The following is a 17,563-nucleotide window of genomic DNA, read 5'->3' as shown; positions in this document are numbered from 1 at the left end:
AGGCAACTGATGGAGTCCGAATTATGATGAAAATCAGGGAGTGGTCGGGGGGAACACAAGGGAGGTCAAGTACGACCAAATGAAAGGTTCTGCTGGGCTCAGTGACCTTGCAGTCACCTGTGACTATGCAGAGAGCCACATCAGTGGAGTGATGGGGCAGAAGCCACGGAGGGGACGCTGAAGGGAGAGGGGCGAGGAAACAGAGACCATGTGGTGGGGCGTGGCCCTGAAGGGAAGGGGAGACTGAGGCAGCTGAACAAGGAGGGGTGGGGAGGGGTTTCATTGTTTGGTTGGTGGTATTTTAAAATGGAAAAATCCAGCAGAGGGAACCTTTCTTTTGCTTTTCTTTTTTTCTTTCTTTCTTTTTTTTTAAGATTTATTCATTTATGATTTGAGAGAGAGAGAGCAAGTGAGCAGGGGGTGAGGCAGAGGGAGAGAATCTCCAGTAGGGCCTGACATGGGGCTCAGTCTCACAACCCTGAGATCATGACCTGAGCAGAAATCAAGAGTCGAACACTTAACAGACTGAGCCACCCAGGCGCCCCATAGAGGGAACTTTTCTTATGCCCCGCCTTTCCCTGTTCCCATTTTTGTTTTGTTTTGTTTGTTTGTTTATGTTATTTGCACATTTTATTTGTTTTGTATCACTCAGTAGCTGCCAACTCTTAAAAATATGGTGGTGGCTCAAATGAAAACATTCACTATTCTAAAATAATTCCTGAGCCTACAAATAATTTTTTTTACAAGTGTATCCTCCACCATTGAAGAGGTTGCATGGTCTAGAGGAAAATAGGATTAGGCAGGCATTAGGAGACCTGGTGACCAGTCCCCAGTAGGCTGTGAATCAACTAGATCTGAACAAACTGGTTGACCAGGAAAGGTTGGGCATAAGGAAGAACACGGATCAAGAAGGTGTCCTGTGAAGGTCAGAAGGATCGCCTCCGAGATGGAGGGTCTGACCTTAGATAGGAGGAATGTACTCAGCTGAAACAGGAGGTTAGGAGGAGAGGGTGGTCAATATGCACGAAGGTCAGTGGTTTGGCCTCTGGTGGGGCATTATCAGAGATTTCTCTTCAGTGACTTCTAATAATAACAGGCCAGGTGTTGGGGCTGTGGGCAAGCCCCAGGGCCATGGAAATAGAAGGTTTGCAGCGTCCATTGTGAAGGGAGGCAGAGTGAGTTGATGGGGAGCGTACCGAAGGTTTCCATGCAGGGTTGAAGGGCCGGCTGATGTTGAGAATCTCTGGGGCGCCCAGCTGCCTTCATGCAGGATGCTCACCTGCAGTGCTCAGTGGTCTGGGGGGCAGTGGAGAGGACAATGCCGATAGTGGGTGTCTTCGCTCGGACCGCTATAACACAATACCATAAACCAGGAGGCTTATCAACGACAGAAATGTCTTTCTCACAGCTCTGAAGGCTGGGACGTCTGAGATTGGGGTGCCAGCACGGTTGGGCTCCGGTGACAGACCGCCGGCATCTGGCTGCTCACATGGCGGAAGGAGCCAGTTAGCTCTGGCATCTGCTTCTCCCGTGCCAACCCCATTCGTGAGGGCTCCACCCGATCACCTGAGCACCACCGAACATCATGAAGTTGAGCATTAGATCTCAACATGAGTGTGGGGGGACACGAACACTCAGTCCTTAACGGGCAAGGGGATCTCTCCAGGAGTGGTGTTTAGCCAGGCAGAGAAGGGGAGGGGTTGTAGGGAATTAGGGAAAAAGTTATTGGCATGACGGACCATGATGGGAAATGAAGACAGGAGGGGCTGATGGTGCCTCAGGAAGGTTAAGGAGATTTCTGGAGGAAGAAGAGCCTAGGCTGGGGGGAAAGTAAGTGTGAAGCTGTGAGTTGGGTTGGTGAGCCTATGACCTGCAGTCTGCAATATGGCAGGAGCTGAGGGAATGAGAGCAGAAGAGTTAGGAAATGCACTGGGGAGCTAGCCAGGGGCCAGAGGCCAGGCCCAGCAGAGATTTTATCTAAGTGTGATTTTATCTAAGTGTGATGAGAGGCCATTGGAGGGTTTAAAATAAATGGATCTGGCTGCAGTGTGGAGATTAGACAGAGCAGAGGAGACTGGAAAGCTTCCGGGTAGGTGGCTACAGTGGGACTCCAGGTGGAGGGGTGGAAAGTGGCGCAATTTGGAAAACACTGTGAGTGGAGCTGAGGAGTTTGCAGATGCCTTGTGGTGGTGACGGCAGGAGAGGAATTCAGGATGACTCCCAGCACTTTCTAGATGTGTAACTGAGCAAGTGGGCCCTGCATCTACCCCACCCATCTCTGGGTGCATGACCCTGCGCCTGCCTTCTATCAAGAGCCATCTTCTCGAGCATCTTCGTTATCCCCTTGCTTAGCTGGGCAGCTTTGTTCTCGTGGGTTTTTTTGTTTTTGTTTTTGTTTTGTTTTTTGTCAGAAGTGGATTTAAAAGGGCCTTCCAGGCCCCAGGCCCTGGAAAAGCCACTGCTCTGTGCTACGGCTTTATTAACAAGCCCCACGTTCCCTCCAAGTGGCTATTTGTCATTCTCCTCTGGTGATTCCCCAAGAACACTGGAGAATCTTTCATGGGAACTTGGGGATGACAAGACATCCATTGTTGGCTGTTTTAAACTCTTTCCCTCTCCCTCTGGAGTCAGGGTGCATTCTAGTCTTTTACTCACTGCTGCCAAAGAGCAATTTTCAAAATGTAAATTTGTACACATTACCTGCATCCTTAAAACACTCTGACACTTCCCATTAGTCTTTGGGTAAAGACGAAGTCTTTGCTGTGGCCTGTGAGGTTCTGCGCCTGGGCCAGCCTGGCCGGCTCTGCCAGCCCCATCTGGACCCAGGCTCCCTCCACTCTGGTCTTCCTTCAGGTTCTGCACTCATCACACTGCTTCCTGCCTCTGGGCCTTTGCACATGCTATTCTCTCTGCTCAGGCTGCTCCTCTCCTCCTCACTTGGATATTTCCCACTATCCTCAGGTCTCAGTCGGTTCCTAAGGAAAGCATTTTTTCTCTCCCAGATTAGGTCAAATGTACCCCATTATAAACTCATACCACCAAGTATCTCTCCTTTCTGGCATTTCTCAGAATTACAATTTTATATTCACTTATGTACAGTTATTTAATTCACTTTATGGTGAGTTCCACAAAGGAAGCATGGTATGAGTTCAGTAAATTTGTTGAGTGAATGAATGAATGGTTCTCACATTTGTCCTCTCTACTCCATCCCCTACTTTCCTACTCTGGTCTGGATCCATGTTATCTCTGGCTGGCCTGTGGAACCAGCCGTCTGCCGGCCCCCAGCCCCAGCCTCACCTCCTCCAATGCCTGTGGAGCTATCTTCCCAAAGCCCCAATTTTAACAGAGCAGGGCACTCCTCTGCCTTAAATGAACGCCAGGCTCCACGTTCAGCGGGGAGTCAGCTTCTCTCTCTCTGCCCCTTCCCCCACTCGCATGCACACACACTCTCTTTCTCTCTAAACTAAATAAATCTTTTTTAAAAAGAGAGAGAAAAGGCTTATGATAAAATCCTATGTTAAAAAAAAAGCAGAATGCCGAATTACATGTAGTATGGTCTCAACAGGTAAAAAAAACTCTGAAAAACTGTTACAAAATGCTCCAATATGTGAACCTGAGTTATCTCTGCATGGTAAAATTATGGGCAGCTTCTCTTTCAATCTCTTGCCCTCTGTTTTCTAGAGATGTTGATGTAGATTGAGGGCAGGGATGATGACAGCAGGAATTTGATAGGAACAGGTAGGAATCTGGGCAGAACGAGGTCACAGAAGACGTTAAGGAGGAGAAAGGCTCAAGAAGGAGTCTTCGAAAGCAGAACCTTGCCTCCTTCTTAGAGTTGTGTGGTTGGATTTAAATGAGATATGTATGAAAGCGATTAGGTTTACAGGCTTTGGAGTCAGGCCGATTGGTTCACACATCAGTTTCAGAACTTACCAGCTAAGTGACCTTGGGAAATCTGCCTGACCCCTCTGAACCTCCATTTCCGCATCTGTTAAATGGGAATAATAATCAAACATTAGGCTATTGGGTCATGATCCTGGGAGTCCCGGAGTCCCAGGATCAAGTCTGCTTCTCCCTCTGATCCTCCCCCCGGCTTGTGTTCTCTCACTCTCTCTGTCAAATAAATAAATAAATAAAATAAAAATCTTTAAAAAAACCATTGGGCTATTGTTTGGATTAAATGAGGGTCATGCATGGAAAGTACTTTGCACAGTGCCTGACTCATATATGTCCTAACTTGATGTTGATTATTACTGTTGCTGTTTTCCCGCAGTTGTTAATATTATGGGAAATATCTTTGCATTATAAAGGGATTATTATTAATAGCCTTTAGATTTTGAAAGACTTTTCCCGGTCCTCTGGGTAGAGCTTTCTGCACTCAGACCTCTGGGATGTTCATCTGCTCCTGTTCCCTCTCATCTGCAGCGATCCCCTCTGCCACCATGAGGAACATCTTCAAGAGGAACCAGGAGCCCATTGTGGCTCCTACCACCACCACCGCCACAATATCAACCGGGCTCTTACCCAACTCTACCGAGAGTGGGGGCGCTGGGGAGACTAAGGAGGACATGTTTGCCAAGATAAAGGAGAAATTCTTCAATGAGATCCAGAAGATCCCCTGTGAGTGTCCCAGGTGGCTGAGAGGGTGGGGTGAGGCTAGGGTTAGTGAAAGGCCTTGTGGGCAGGGCAGGGTGGGGAAGAGTGGGGAGCACCACTGGGACGTGATTGGCTGCATGTTTGGATTCCAGGATGGGTTATTTGGGGAGTCCCTTCAGGAATGGGGGAGAGTGTGGTCCGGCACTACTAAAAGGGAAGAAAGGGTTTTATGTGCCCCAGGCTCCCAGGGGGAAAAAAAAGTCCTTACAACTTAGAAAATTGTCAAAAGTTGAAACCAGAGGAAGATGAAAAATCATGAAACAGAAGTCATTATTGAAGTTTGCCAGTCACGTTTTGAAACTGCTTTAGTTTGGAAGACGGAAAATACCTCCCCTCCTCCCCCACTGCTTTCTGAATTTCTGGCAAAGGCTGGATAGGAGTCACCAGAGATTAAGGGGAGCAGCCCCCACCAGTGGGAGAGGGCGCTTCAGGACCCCGGAGAGCAGCCCAGGGCCCATCCCCAAATATTCGAGTTCCGCAAAGCTGAGCCTTCCAGGTCCTTAAGGAGCTTGGCCTGCTGGCTCTGGGTCAGCCCTCTCAAGACTGGACATAGGGAATGGGTTGAAGGGGCTCTTCTATACCTGGGTCAGATAAGGACCATCCCATGCTCTCCAATATAAGCCAGTTTTCCATAGATCAAACGAGTCAAAACTCAACAGAGCCAAACTGATGTTCTTCCTTGTACACACCTGGCTGCTATCTCTCAGTTAGGGGGCTATATCTACAAGGGCAGTAGGCTAAGGAGAGAGCAAGGTATTAATGAAAAGACACGCAAAAAGGATATGCAACTTATACATCAAGCACTCATGAGTGTGTGGTTTAGAAAGGGAGAGTGTGGGCATTGGAGTTCCTAGTCTCCACCCATTTTAGCCAATGCTATGGGGTCAGGGGCTGTAAGGCAGAGCACTGCTGACTTTGGGGTCCTCTCTGTGTGGGCAGTACCACCCTGGGCACTGATCGCCATTGCTGTGGTCGCTGGCCTCCTGCTCCTCACCTGCTGCTTCTGCATCTGCAAGAAGTGCTGCTGCAAGAAGAAGAAGAACAAGAAGGAGAAAGGCAAAGGCATGAAGAATGCCATGAACATGAAGGATATGAAAGGGGGTCAGGTAGGACAATGCAGGGGTGGGAGGATCGGAGAGGGGCCCAGCCCAGCCATTCCAGATGCTGGAGGGTGAAGCAAAGGCTTCTGGGCTCTACAGTCAAAACAGCTCCTCTTCTTAGAACTCCACACGCCCTCCCCCTGCCTATTGCCTGCATCTCTAGTGAAATGTTGTCTACCCATCAGCTGGTGGGAAGGGGGGACTTATTCACGTGTTAGCATGGACTCATCCTTGAAAAGACAGAGGAAGAGAACAATATATTGACCCCCAAAGAGGCTATGGGACAAAATGTTGGAAAGAGAAAGCCCAACCCTCCAGGAAACCGCCATTGGAGTGACCCTGTGTTTTCCTGCCAGAAGAGACTAAAGGACAAAATCTCACTGGAGGCCTCTACTTGGGATGGGTGCGGGATCAAATGAAGTGAAAGAATGGTCCTGAGGCACCAAGACAGGGCCAAGTGGAATCCATCTCTCTAGTCACATAATCACTTGGTTTATTTACCCCTGTTTTGGGGGTTTGATTGGCCTGGAAAGGTCCTTTGGTCAACCCTAGTTTCTCCTTTTAAGTTTACAAAGGCCCCTGTGTGCTTCACTTTTACCCACATTCGTTCATTTGTTCTGGGAGTGACTAGGAGAAATCTCTTGCTCAAGAAATCAATATGGAGGATGGAAGGAAGGGCCTGATCTCAAGAAGTCAGCCAGAGATTAAAGCCTTTGAGTGCTTGAGTGTGCATGTATATACATGCCTGTATGTGTGTGAATGTGTGTGTGTGTGTGTGTGTGTGTGCACGCCCCCAAAAGAAGCCTGCAGTATGAAGTTGGGGAGGGAGGGAAGACTCCAAGAATGATCTGGGTGTAGCTCAGCCTGGTCTCACCAGGTGCCTGTAACTGCAGGGGCTGGTCTGAGCTGTAGGATTTTCTCTTACATCACTTTTTTCCTTCTCTTCTCACCTCTGTGTACTCTCCATACTCATGAATGCCCGGACCGCGCTCCTGGTAAGTCTTGCCCAGGGTGGGTGGGGCCTGAGCTGGGGAAGTATTGGGGAGGGGCTACCAAGGGAAGCACCTCTCCCCTACCTCAAGAAGCTCCAGAGCATCGGCGTGGTGCCTGGCCTCATAGGACTGTGTCTTGCAGGGAGAGAGGCACACCCAAACCGGAGCCGTGTCTTCTGGAGCTTCTGGGGTTCTGAGGGGCTGCCTGGGGGCTTTGAGGGGCTGTGGCAGAAACAAGTCCCCAGGACAGTGCCACATTCCTGCTCCTCGCCCCACACCCAGCTCCGAGTCAGGGTGGGCACAGAGGGGCTGGCTTCCCGTTGGCCCTGCACCAGCCAGGCTCCGTTCTCTCCTTTTAACTCACCCCTCCTCTTGCGCAGCCCCCACAGGACGATGACGATGCAGAGACCGGCCTGACTGAGGGAGAAGGTGAAGGAGAGGAAGAGAAAGAGCCAGAGAATCTGGGCAAACTGCAGTTTTCCCTGGATTATGATTTCCAGGCCAACCAGGTATGAGGGCTGGACTGGGGGGTGAAGTGGGGGATGGGGCAAAGGGCTGGGATCTGGGTGGGAGGGGGATAGAAACAACTCCACACTCCCACACCCCTCACCCCCACCTTGGCCCATGGACATTGCTCCTTTTCATGGGGTTGGGTGGGCTGGAAACCCTAGGCATGTACCCCGAGACATTGACTCTGCCTTGGTCACCAGCGTGCCCTAGAGAAGGTTCCCTGGCTCAGATGGGCTCTGCTGTAAACTTGCCCACCGACCTTGGGCAAATCAGTTGCCCTCTCAGTTTCCGCTTCTACTGATATCATGCCAGATTCCTGGGGCTGGAGATGGAGACCAGTTTTCTTCTCTAGCACCAGCCTGTTCCCACCTCCCCAGCAGCCCGCCGCTGGGGAAGGGTTGGTGAGTGCTGGGTCCGGGGCCAGGTCTGGTGTTGGAGCAGTCCTGAGACTCAGGGCCCCCTTGTTCTCTCCACAGCTTACCGTTGGTGTTCTGCAGGCTGCTGAATTGCCTGCCCTGGACATGGGAGGCACCTCAGACCCTTATGTCAAAGTCTTCCTTCTTCCAGACAAGAAGAAGAAATACGAGACCAAAGTCCATCGGAAGACACTGAACCCTGCCTTCAATGAAACTTTCACCTTCAAGGTGATGCCGGCGGGAAGGATAATGCCAGTCCCCTCCCCGATCCGAATTCCATTTGAGTTCTGCAGATCTTTCCTTGGTCCTTAGCCATGGCTAAGGCCCTGGAATGAGCTCAGGCTGGAACAATGGCAGGTTGGACTGTGGGCTTATGTGTGAGGTCACAGCTCAGGCTCCTGTAGGACTGGGACATCCCCCCTTCCCACACACATTCTGCTCCACCAGACCCCGAAGTCTTCTCTCTGTGTCTACAGACTCACTGGGAGTCCCATGGGCTATCGGGAACAGAGCTCAGCCCCAGGGTCCTGCCCACAGCAGCCCCTGGAGGTGCGTGAGTTGCTTTGACCCCTCTCTGATCCTGCTTGTGCCCTGCAGGTACCATACCAGGAGCTAGGAGGCAAAACCCTGGTGATGGCTATCTATGACTTTGACCGCTTCTCCAAACATGACATCATTGGGGAGGTAAAGGTGCCTATGAACACCGTGGACCTTGGCCAGCCCATCGAGGAGTGGAGAGACCTGCAGGGCGGGGAGAAGGAGGAGGTGAGAGGTGGAAGACGAATGTGGCTGCCGACCTGGGTTACCACCTATTGGCATGACAGGGAGAGGGCGGGCTTTAGAGTTGGTGAGCCGGGTTAGGATCCCAACTCCACACCTCCGGCTGTGTGACCCTGGGTACGCCACTTAATCTCTTTAGACCCGGGTTCTCTCCTGTAGCCTGTTTTTGCAGGTGAGAATTACCTATCTCTGTAATGCACCTGACACCCAGTAGGCATTTGGCATCTAGTAGGTGCTCAAGTAAAGGAGAACACCATTATTATTTTACTCCTAAGGTCCTGCTGTCACTTAGGGCCAGTGATTCATGACTTTGTGCCTCAGTTTACCCACAGGGAAAGCCCACATTTATTATAAAAGTTTCTCAGTATGGGGGCTTGTCCTCCCAGCAACTGCTACAGCATTCAATCACTTACCAAACACTTACTGAGCACCTACGGTGTGCCAAATACTCCGTTTTAGCCACTGCTCCTTCCAGGCATCGGTCCTTCGTCTCGGCCAAGCCCCTGCTCTGTGCCCAGCACAGTACCAGGTGGTAATGGAGGGGGTGAGAAGAGACACTTAAGACACCCTTCCTTATCTTGGGGCTCACGCTGTGTGAGAGCAGGGCCAGCACACCTGAGCTGGGATATGGGTGAGGTGGTCAGAATTGGCCCAAGTGGCCCCGTTTCTGAGAAGCTCGACTCTGGCGTGATGTTGGCAGAGCTCCTAGGACTCAGCAGCCCTGGGTTCTCATCCTGCCTCCAGTGAGAAATTGTTGTGGGGCTTTGTGGAACTCTCACTGGTCACAGAGAACCCTCCACTTATCTATGTGAAAGCGTTGCGGGGACAGTAACCCAGGAAAAGGGACGCAAAGTGCGTTGAAGACCACGGATCACTGTGCCAGTAAAACGTTGTTGGGAGCTACCTCCAGGGCGGGAGGGGTCAGGGAGGAAGACCTCAGAGACACTCAGCTTCGCCGTGTCCTTGGAAATGAGCCCTTTCCAGTGCGCCACACCCACTCCTTCCCCCCTCCCCTGGGCCTGGGGTGGGAGCCCGGCCACACCCCGAGCCCCTGCCTTCCCCGCCCTCCCCGCCTTCTATCACGCACACACTCCTGCCCGCAGCCTGCGCTCCTTCCACTCACTCCTGAGGCCATGGCTGCTGCAGCCCCACTCTCGGGACTTTGTTGAACTGCAGCAGGAGGCCCCCGAGACCTTCTCAAACGTCACAGACGTGGGGACTGGGGACCCAGAGAGCTGGGGAGGCACCACTGTCTCGCTAGTCTCGGCAAGAGGGGGGTGAGCTGCGTTGGACGCGGTGGGACGGCAGAGCTGACCCTGAGTCCTGCTCTCCCCACTGGACAGCCAGAGAAGCTGGGCGACATCTGCACGTCCCTGCGCTATGTGCCCACGGCCGGGAAACTCACCGTCTGCATCCTGGAGGCCAAGAACCTGAAGAAGATGGATGTAGGCGGCCTTTCAGGTACATGCAGGGCTTCTGGCTGCCACTGGGTGGCACCAGCGAGCCAGTCACGGCCCAGAGCCCTCCGTTCACACGCCTGTTAGAGCCACACTTTCCTGCCCTGGGACACAGAGGATACGTCAGAGCAGCTGGGGGTCCTGAGGGCAGGACCGTGGAGCAGGAGACGTCTGGCCTTCCCTCCTTTCTCCGAGGGTGCCCTGCCCCTGCTCAGTATGGACCATGGAGGAAAGGATCAGAGAAGCTTCATCTCCCAGATGAGTTAGTGACTTCTCCCAGGGAAGTGTAGGAAGGGGACGGGGTGCAGCCCAGAGCTGGCCTCTCTGTCGTGTCACTGACCATCTGGGACACTTCTCCAGGAGAGGCCCTGCTGGCTCTACCTTGGAAGGGGACTGCAGGGTGGGGAGCGCTCGGAGTGGGGCTGACCCACAGCACGGGGTCTGCTGGCCCCAGCTCTGTCACTGACCGGCTGTGTGACCGGGGACACGTCATTTCCCTTCTGTGCGCCTCAGTTTCTCAGCTGCAAGGTCTGGAGGATTGGACCGAATCAGGGATGGCAGATGTGTGTGGTGTCTTTAGCATTCCTCTGTCCCCTGCCCAGACAGATAGCACCAGGTGACCCCCTTACTCCTTCTGGACGAGGCCTTCCTTAGTCTCAGGAATGGCCCCCATGTAATGCTCCAGGCAGCCACAACCAGTCAGCCCGCGGTGGTCTTGGAAGTGCAACTTTCTTGCTGCCCCTGAACTAGACACTTACTTTGCTTCTTTTGGACTCAGCAGCCTGTGCCTCAGGGCTTGCTGGGCGCCTGGCCTTGGTCGGTGGGCGCTCTGGGAGGCGAGTGCATTTGGTGGGAGGGTGGGGGAGGCTAAGGGAGCCTCTCTGGGGCTGGGATTCTCCCTGCGCAGACCCCTACGTGAAGATCCACCTGATGCAGAATGGCAAGAGGCTCAAGAAGAAGAAGACGACGGTGAAGAAGAAGACCCTGAACCCCTACTTCAACGAGTCCTTCAGCTTTGAGATCCCCTTCGAGCAGATTCAGGTGCTTGGGTTTTCGGGCACAGAAGCACAAGCGGGTGGGGGCGGCACGTGTGCCCTCGTGGGGGCTCAAGGGAACTCACCCAAAACCTCGAGCCGCCTCGCTCAGGCGGGGAGGGCTCTGGCTCTCACTGTCCCATCCTGGGGCCTCCTTCCCGGGGCCCCTTCTACAGCTTCCCCCGTTCCTGAGATGAACATGAACTATTCAAAACAAGTCATTCCTTTAGGCCTGGGGGGCAGCCGAGTGTGCGGTGCGCCCATGAGGTTGGAGCTGCCGAGGAGGCGGGGGCAGCCTCATCCTCTTCCTGCTCTTCCTGGTCCAGCCACTTCCCGTCTTGCTCATCCTTCCCCCTCTTCTGCTGCTCCCTAGGTCTGTCCCCAGCTACCCCTCCGCCCCCTTCCTCTCTCCTCTTTCCTTCCGTCCTTCCCTTCTCTTCTCTCTCCTTGCTTCCTCCTGCCAGCAAGCTCTGTAAGTGTTGGAGGCGAGATCCGTGTTTCACCACGAGCGGCCATGAGTGGGATCTGAACATGGCAGGACCAGATACCCACCCAGCCGTCAGGGGCTTGCAGAGTGCTGGATCCTTTTGGAGTCTTGGTCTCTCCCTCTTTGGAGTGAACTGCCCCCTCTTCTCTCCCTCTCCCTGCACCCCCTGCCCTCCCCTCCCTAGGGCTGGGAGGAAGGGGTGCCAAGGGAATCGTCCGAGCTGGTGCCGTCATCTATGGAGAATTCATCAAGGGGATAAGGGGCAGCTCGGTGATAATGTTAGACCAAGAGGGGTCGTCCTTGTGGAAAACTTAAGGTGGATATAAAGGGAACTGGCCCAGGGGGTTCAAATTCGACGTGCCTAAAACCAGTATAATGATCTTCCCCATACGGCTCCCAGCCAAACCTGCTTCGTCTGCCTTCTGTTTTCAAGTGAGAGACCAGGGCATCATCTCAGACCCTCTGCCCTTTTTCTTTCCTTTCTCATTTATCCCATATACTTTGCTGAGCACTCCCTAAGTGCCAGGAACTCACGAGGTGCTGGAGAAACACATGTGTAGAAGACACAGTCCTTGCTGTCCGAGGACCTCACAGTCGGGAGGGGCGGCAGTAACAGGCCACCGAAACACAGGGAGAGGGGGCTTCAGCGTGAGCAAACGCAGAGCACGGTGAACAACACAGATGAGGCTTGCTGGAGCAAGTTTGGTCCTAAAGGATGAGCCTGAGTTGGTGGGGGGAGGATGGGGGGGCAGGCCAGAGGAAGGTACTGATTGTCCCCTCAGCCAGTCCGACTGACGACCAAGTCCTCTTGATTCTCTCCCCTCAACACCTCTCCAGTCTGGCCCCTACTTCTATTCCCACTGCCCTGCCTTGGTTCAGGCATTCACGACCCCCCGCCCCTCCTGACCCTACCGCGGCCCCGCAGCCAGTCCCAGTCCCCCTCCAGTGAATCTCCCGCCTCAGCGCCAGGGTTCTCGTCCTGAAATTTCCATGCCACCCCTCTCAGAAGCCTTTGGGAGCTTCCTGCCACTCGGCTGAAGAATAAAGGCCCATTCGTGGGGGGCTGCTGGCCCCATTTCCGCCCTGTTGCTTCTCACACTCTACCTCAGTGGCTCTGAACTTTGTCTGTTTCCCAGACGCCAAGTGCACACTTGTGTTTCTGGCCTTGACCCAGGCTACTCTTCCTTCCTGGGATCCTCTTCTGTCTCTGCCTAGAAAAGCCCTCACCCTCACCTCCCAGTTTCTGTGTCACCTCCTCTGTGAAGCCTTTCCTGTCAGTGTCTGTCACTTGGGGTTGTAGGTGTCTCAGTACGCGTCTGCTGCTTTCCTTAGAGGCGACGTTCACCTTTTCCCTTCTCCTCCCCGCCCTCCACCCCAGGCCCTCAATGGCGGGCGGAGCACGGCACATGCTCAGTAGGTGCCTCTCGGTAGAAACAAAGGCTCTTTCCAGCAGGTGTGGTCTCTGCCTCCGTGTAAGTTCAGTCTTAGTTGGAGCCAGAGAGGGAAGCAAGGTGCCCTGGGAGGCCTCTCCTTGCCGAGCATTTGGAGTAGAGGATGGAGGAGGACGAGTTTGGTCACGGGATCGCTCATTTTCACCTGCCAACCTCCTCCCTCCTTTGTTTCCCCACAGAAAGTCCAGGTGGTGGTCACCGTGCTGGACTACGACAAGCTGGGCAAGAACGAAGCCATCGGCAAGATCTTTGTGGGCAGCAACGCCACGGGCACGGAGCTGCGGCACTGGTCCGACATGCTGGCCAACCCCCGCAGGCCCATCGCCCAGTGGCACTCGCTCAAGCCCGAGGAGGAGGTGGACGCGCTTCTGGGCAAGAACAAGTAGGCAGCAGCGGCCGGGACCCCGCGCCGTGACAGACACTGACAAGATCCAGAGCTATCAATACCTCAGTTATGCGACCTTAGAGGTTTTCTTTCTCATTTGTTTGTGGTTGTGTCCCTGTTTTTCCTTCCTTTTCTCTTTTTAAAGACCAACTTCCCTCTGATGGCTGTGTGAGGAGAGTCCCCTAACAGGTGAAAGAGAAGCCTGGCTCTTTTCTTCGTCCCAGGAGCTGTCCTTGCTGCATGCCCTGTCACGTTTCCCTCTCACTTCTTCAAAGCTTCACTGAAGCCTCACCCTGAGCGAGGCCCTCTTCCGGCAGAAAGTCGCAGCACTTCCTGTTTTTTGAGTGTTCTGGACCAACAAAATGGCAGCACATCCTGTTTCCTGACAGGAAAGGCAACACAGTGGCCTATGCTGTGTGTGTGTGTGTGTGTGTGTGTGTGCGCGTGCGTGCGTGTGCACGCGTGTGTATGCGTGTGCGTGCATGTGTGTGAGCATCTCTCTGCGTTCCTGGAATGAGCCATGGACGGTAAAGTTGTGTGGGAAGAGAAGGCTCTTCAGGGACCCTGAAATGAAGAGACGTCCACTGTCTAAGTGGGAGATCTTCCGTCAGCTCGTGGAGAGGGCTCAGAATCCTGGTCAGAAGCCAGAAGCTCCCGTACTCCTTGTGGGTGGCTATTTGGGAGGCAAGATGTGGAGACTGGATTTGTCCAGAACTAGGACCAAACCCCTGATGCCATCACAGACTTCCTCCTGTCAGGCATCGTTTCCCCACAAGTGTGGTTTCTGGGACATTCATGGACATGAACTATTCACTAGATTGGTCAGGCTCTAACAGGGACCATCACTCCTGGGACCTCATATGTTGATGACAGTTAACATCAAACTATGAAGAAACAAGACCCATTACCTAGAAAGACCAAATGAAACTCCTGGATCTTCTTCACTCCCTTCCAGTGGGAAACACGGATGCTTCCTCCCTTTCCAGAATTTAAGCTATGCGGTTCATTTGCATTGATTCCCCATGATGCTTTTGCTTCTGTTTTCTCTTTTAATCTAAATGGAGCAACGCTATCTGAAGACTGTTATCTATACAGAGCCAGAGAACTCTAAAAGAAGGTTTAAATATTCTTAGTTCCCCTGAGGTCCAGGTAAGAAGGGGAGGATGGCGGACAGATGGCAGAGATTTCCCGGATGAGATAGGTGGGAGTGCTGAGAATCCCCCCAGCTCCCACTCCTCTGCCTTCCATGCCAGACAGCTTATGGGTAGCTGATGTGGCCCAAGGAGACCTGTGGGGAGGCCCCATCCTACTATTCCTTAGGGAGGCTTCTCTCTATGAATGCCAAGAAGCAGGATATCCATTCCAAATGGATGGTGGAGGACACCTGCTGGGGTTTCTACCCCGCGCTCAGTTGTGTCCCATTCCCTCTTCATCTTTTGTTCCCAGCACTGATAAAAAGCCATATAGATGTTAGTCAAGTTTGCACTGAGCCTCCTTCCAAACATTCAGCCTGGGCAAGAGAGTTAGGCCCCACATGGCCTGAGGCCAGCACCACTTCCTTCCGCCCCTTCCTCCCATCCTTGCCTCCCTTCCTTCAGCCTCTCTCTTCCATCAATGAAGCCCTGAGGCCCCTGCCACTTCTTCATCACAGAATACTCATAGCTTTCTCAGAACCTTGGGGATCTCTCTCCCGGCAAAAATTCCCGTCGTGCCCCATCTGGGCCACCTCAGCTTCCTGTAGGTACCTGAGATAGATGGACAGTGTTAGAGAAAATCAGGCTTTGAGGATCCACATGAAGAAGGTGCAGAGTGTCTTTTTATTTTGTTAAAAGAAAGATGGGTTTTTTGTTTCTGCTGTGCCATGTTTTTTGGTTAGAGTAGGGGATGAGGGAACACCTTCACCAGAACCAGACTGGGAAGCGGGTTTCAGCCTTGTTCATCCCTCAGAGACCCTTCTCCTTCTTGCTAGTGGCCCTTGGTACATGGGAGATTGTATTTTACTGGACCCTGTGTGAGTGTGGGTGTGTACTTAATGATGAGAAGGTTGGACTCTGACAAGGACTGTGAGCTTTGGTCCTTGGGACCAGAGCTGTGGTCATGGTAGAGAGTTGTAGGAAAATAGGGTGCCTTCAGAATCTGGCTGACTGCAGCGTAAGATGTCCTGGTATGGACATCAGAAGTCACTGGACTCTTCTCCCATCCCCAGAGCTGTGGGATTTTGGTGCTTTCTCAGGGTCTCTCTCCCCACCATATCCCACAACCCTTGTTCATAGGACCTCCCTGTCAATCTCATCTTCCTTACCTTCATTCTTTTGCCCTTTCCCAATGTACTTTCTACTACGTGAGAGTCTTCTCTGCCCATGAACCTCATTCAGCCCTTCCAGAGCCCAAGATTTGCCAGTCTCCTGATGGGGAGGAAAGGAAATGGTGGGTGCCTCTGGTGGTTTGGGTGGCCATGTGCCAGAAGACAGGGGCTGGATCTTGTTACTCTGGGCCCACGTCTAGTGAGCAGCCTTGAGGGGTGGGGACAGGTTGCTGAGAGACTGAGTGTGGGCAACAATTCCTCCCTCCCACCCACCTAGGTTCCGGCTGGTCCTCGGATGGGCACTTGGCCCAGATGAGCCATCCTAGTGAAGGCATCTGTCCAGGTCCATGAACTAGGCAGGTGAACATACTTATGCTTGTAAGTTTTCTACACCTGAGGGGTGATGTTACCCGAAGCACGGAGCATCGTTCTGAACCCTCACTTCCGTGCAGGTTTATTTCTGGGGATGTTAGGATGCTGGGGTGTATGCCCTAAGTAGGACAGAGTTAGTTCTGGCTAGTGAGGGGTTCTGGAGGCCTCTGCGGCTGTGAGTTCTCACTCCCAAAGTCTATTGCAGACAGGAAAATAGGATAGAAGTGATTTTTTCCACATGAACTGAGACCATAAAGACCCAAACCCAATCCCACCCGGAACTGGGGTGAGGCCAGAAAGCTCAGTCCTCTCCTTTCTCCTTGAATAATCATTCCAGAAGAGAAACTAACTCTGCCAGAGCCCTATGCAGATTTTTGGACTTTGGAAGCGGAAGCTGAGGCCTGGGGGAAGCAGGGTAGAGAACACTCGGGCAACCCCGAGAGAGTGAGTGAGCAGGTGCTTCGCATGAACAAGAGAAGCGCCTTTGCAGGGATCCCTCAGCTGGAGGATGGGACAGCAGGGATTAGAGCATAGTCTCAGATCCTGATCTTTTTTTCTTCCCAGGAAACCATACATAGCTGTGGTTCTGCAGAATCAGTTTGGGATGATTTTGCTGGCCCAGGGCTCCAGTGAGAGAGAAGGGAGAGGTTGTAGCAGTCCTCCTGTGGGTAAAACCAGCTCCCTGAAAAACCAGGCTCCATGCAGTGGGGTGGTGGTGGGTGAGCAGAGAGGTTGAGAAACCTCCCCTGGGGTTGGGAGTGAGAGATTCCACATTCCTTTAATGTATGCTAATTCTTGGTCTCACCCAACCACATACAGAGAGAGACTGTCCTTTGTCCCTCCACACAAAGGTAGGAAGCGACTGAGCCAGGACCTGCCCTCCAACCCTCCACTCTGTCCCTACTCCCCTCCCCCTTCCCACCTGAGGCTGGTTGGGGGCCCTTTCTCAGAGCCCTGGCTGGTGGCAGGCAGGGAAGAGTCCCAAGGCCTGGTCTCGGTGGCCCAGAGTCCCACGACATGGTTGTCAGATTTGGCAAATAAAAATACAAGATACCCAGTTCGATTTGCATTTCGATGAACAGTACATAATTTTAAAGTCTAAGTATGTCTTAGGCAAATTTGGGACATACGATACAAAAAGTGATTTGTTGTTTATCTGAGATTCAAATTTAACTGGCCATCCTGTGTTTTATCTGGCACCCCTATTCTATGACCACTTCCCCCCCTCCCCCTCAGTCCCAGGGGGCCAGAGACTGGTCACCAAGGATCTTACTTAACCTGCTTTTCGAGCTGCAATATTGAGAAGGGGACACTGTGACTTGAAGACACACGAATATACTTTATTTTTTAAGTGACAACAAAACAAGAACCTTCTGAAGCCATTTGAGCCTCATGACCCCCTCCATGCGCGTTTAGTTATATATAAAAGAAGATAGTGATCTATAAACCTATGAACCGAATCTTGTTTACTCAACATGCATGTCTCTGACTTTCTGTAAATAGCCGCATGGCCATGCTGAGAGTCCCCCTAACCCCTGCCCTCGACCCCACTTTACACAACTCGTTGAGGCCGCCCCTTCGATTTTATGTCACGTAAAGTCCTTGTCCCCAAGCCCCA

The 17,563-nt window shown here is 52.7% G+C and overlaps 1 protein-coding gene across 2 annotated transcripts in view; it reads left to right on the top strand.

Annotated features, from left to right (window-relative positions):
• Positions 1–17,496, top strand: part of SYT2 (synaptotagmin 2) — a 103,840-nt gene extending 86,344 nt beyond the window's left edge. For both annotated transcript variants that reach the window (XM_078078273.1, XM_036117170.2), the window contains exons 2-9: positions 4,426–4,620; positions 5,596–5,762; positions 7,138–7,257; positions 7,735–7,902; positions 8,272–8,439; positions 9,798–9,915; positions 10,819–10,952; positions 13,063–17,496. In XM_078078273.1, the coding sequence (XP_077934399.1) occupies positions 4,443–4,620; positions 5,596–5,762; positions 7,138–7,257; positions 7,735–7,902; positions 8,272–8,439; positions 9,798–9,915; positions 10,819–10,952; positions 13,063–13,269 (1,260 nt within the window). In that variant the 5' untranslated portion in view covers positions 4,426–4,442 and the 3' untranslated portion in view covers positions 13,270–17,496. The remainder of the gene's footprint in view (positions 1–4,425; positions 4,621–5,595; positions 5,763–7,137; positions 7,258–7,734; positions 7,903–8,271; positions 8,440–9,797; positions 9,916–10,818; positions 10,953–13,062) is intronic.
• Positions 17,497–17,563: the final 67 nt, after the last annotated feature.

Source organism: Halichoerus grypus, chromosome 7, assembly GCF_964656455.1.
Source record: "Halichoerus grypus chromosome 7, mHalGry1.hap1.1, whole genome shotgun sequence".
NCBI classification, from domain to species: Eukaryota; Metazoa; Chordata; class Mammalia; order Carnivora; family Phocidae; genus Halichoerus; species Halichoerus grypus.
The sequence above is the reverse complement of the archived record's forward strand: the minus strand, read 5'-3'. Positions and strand labels throughout refer to the sequence as shown.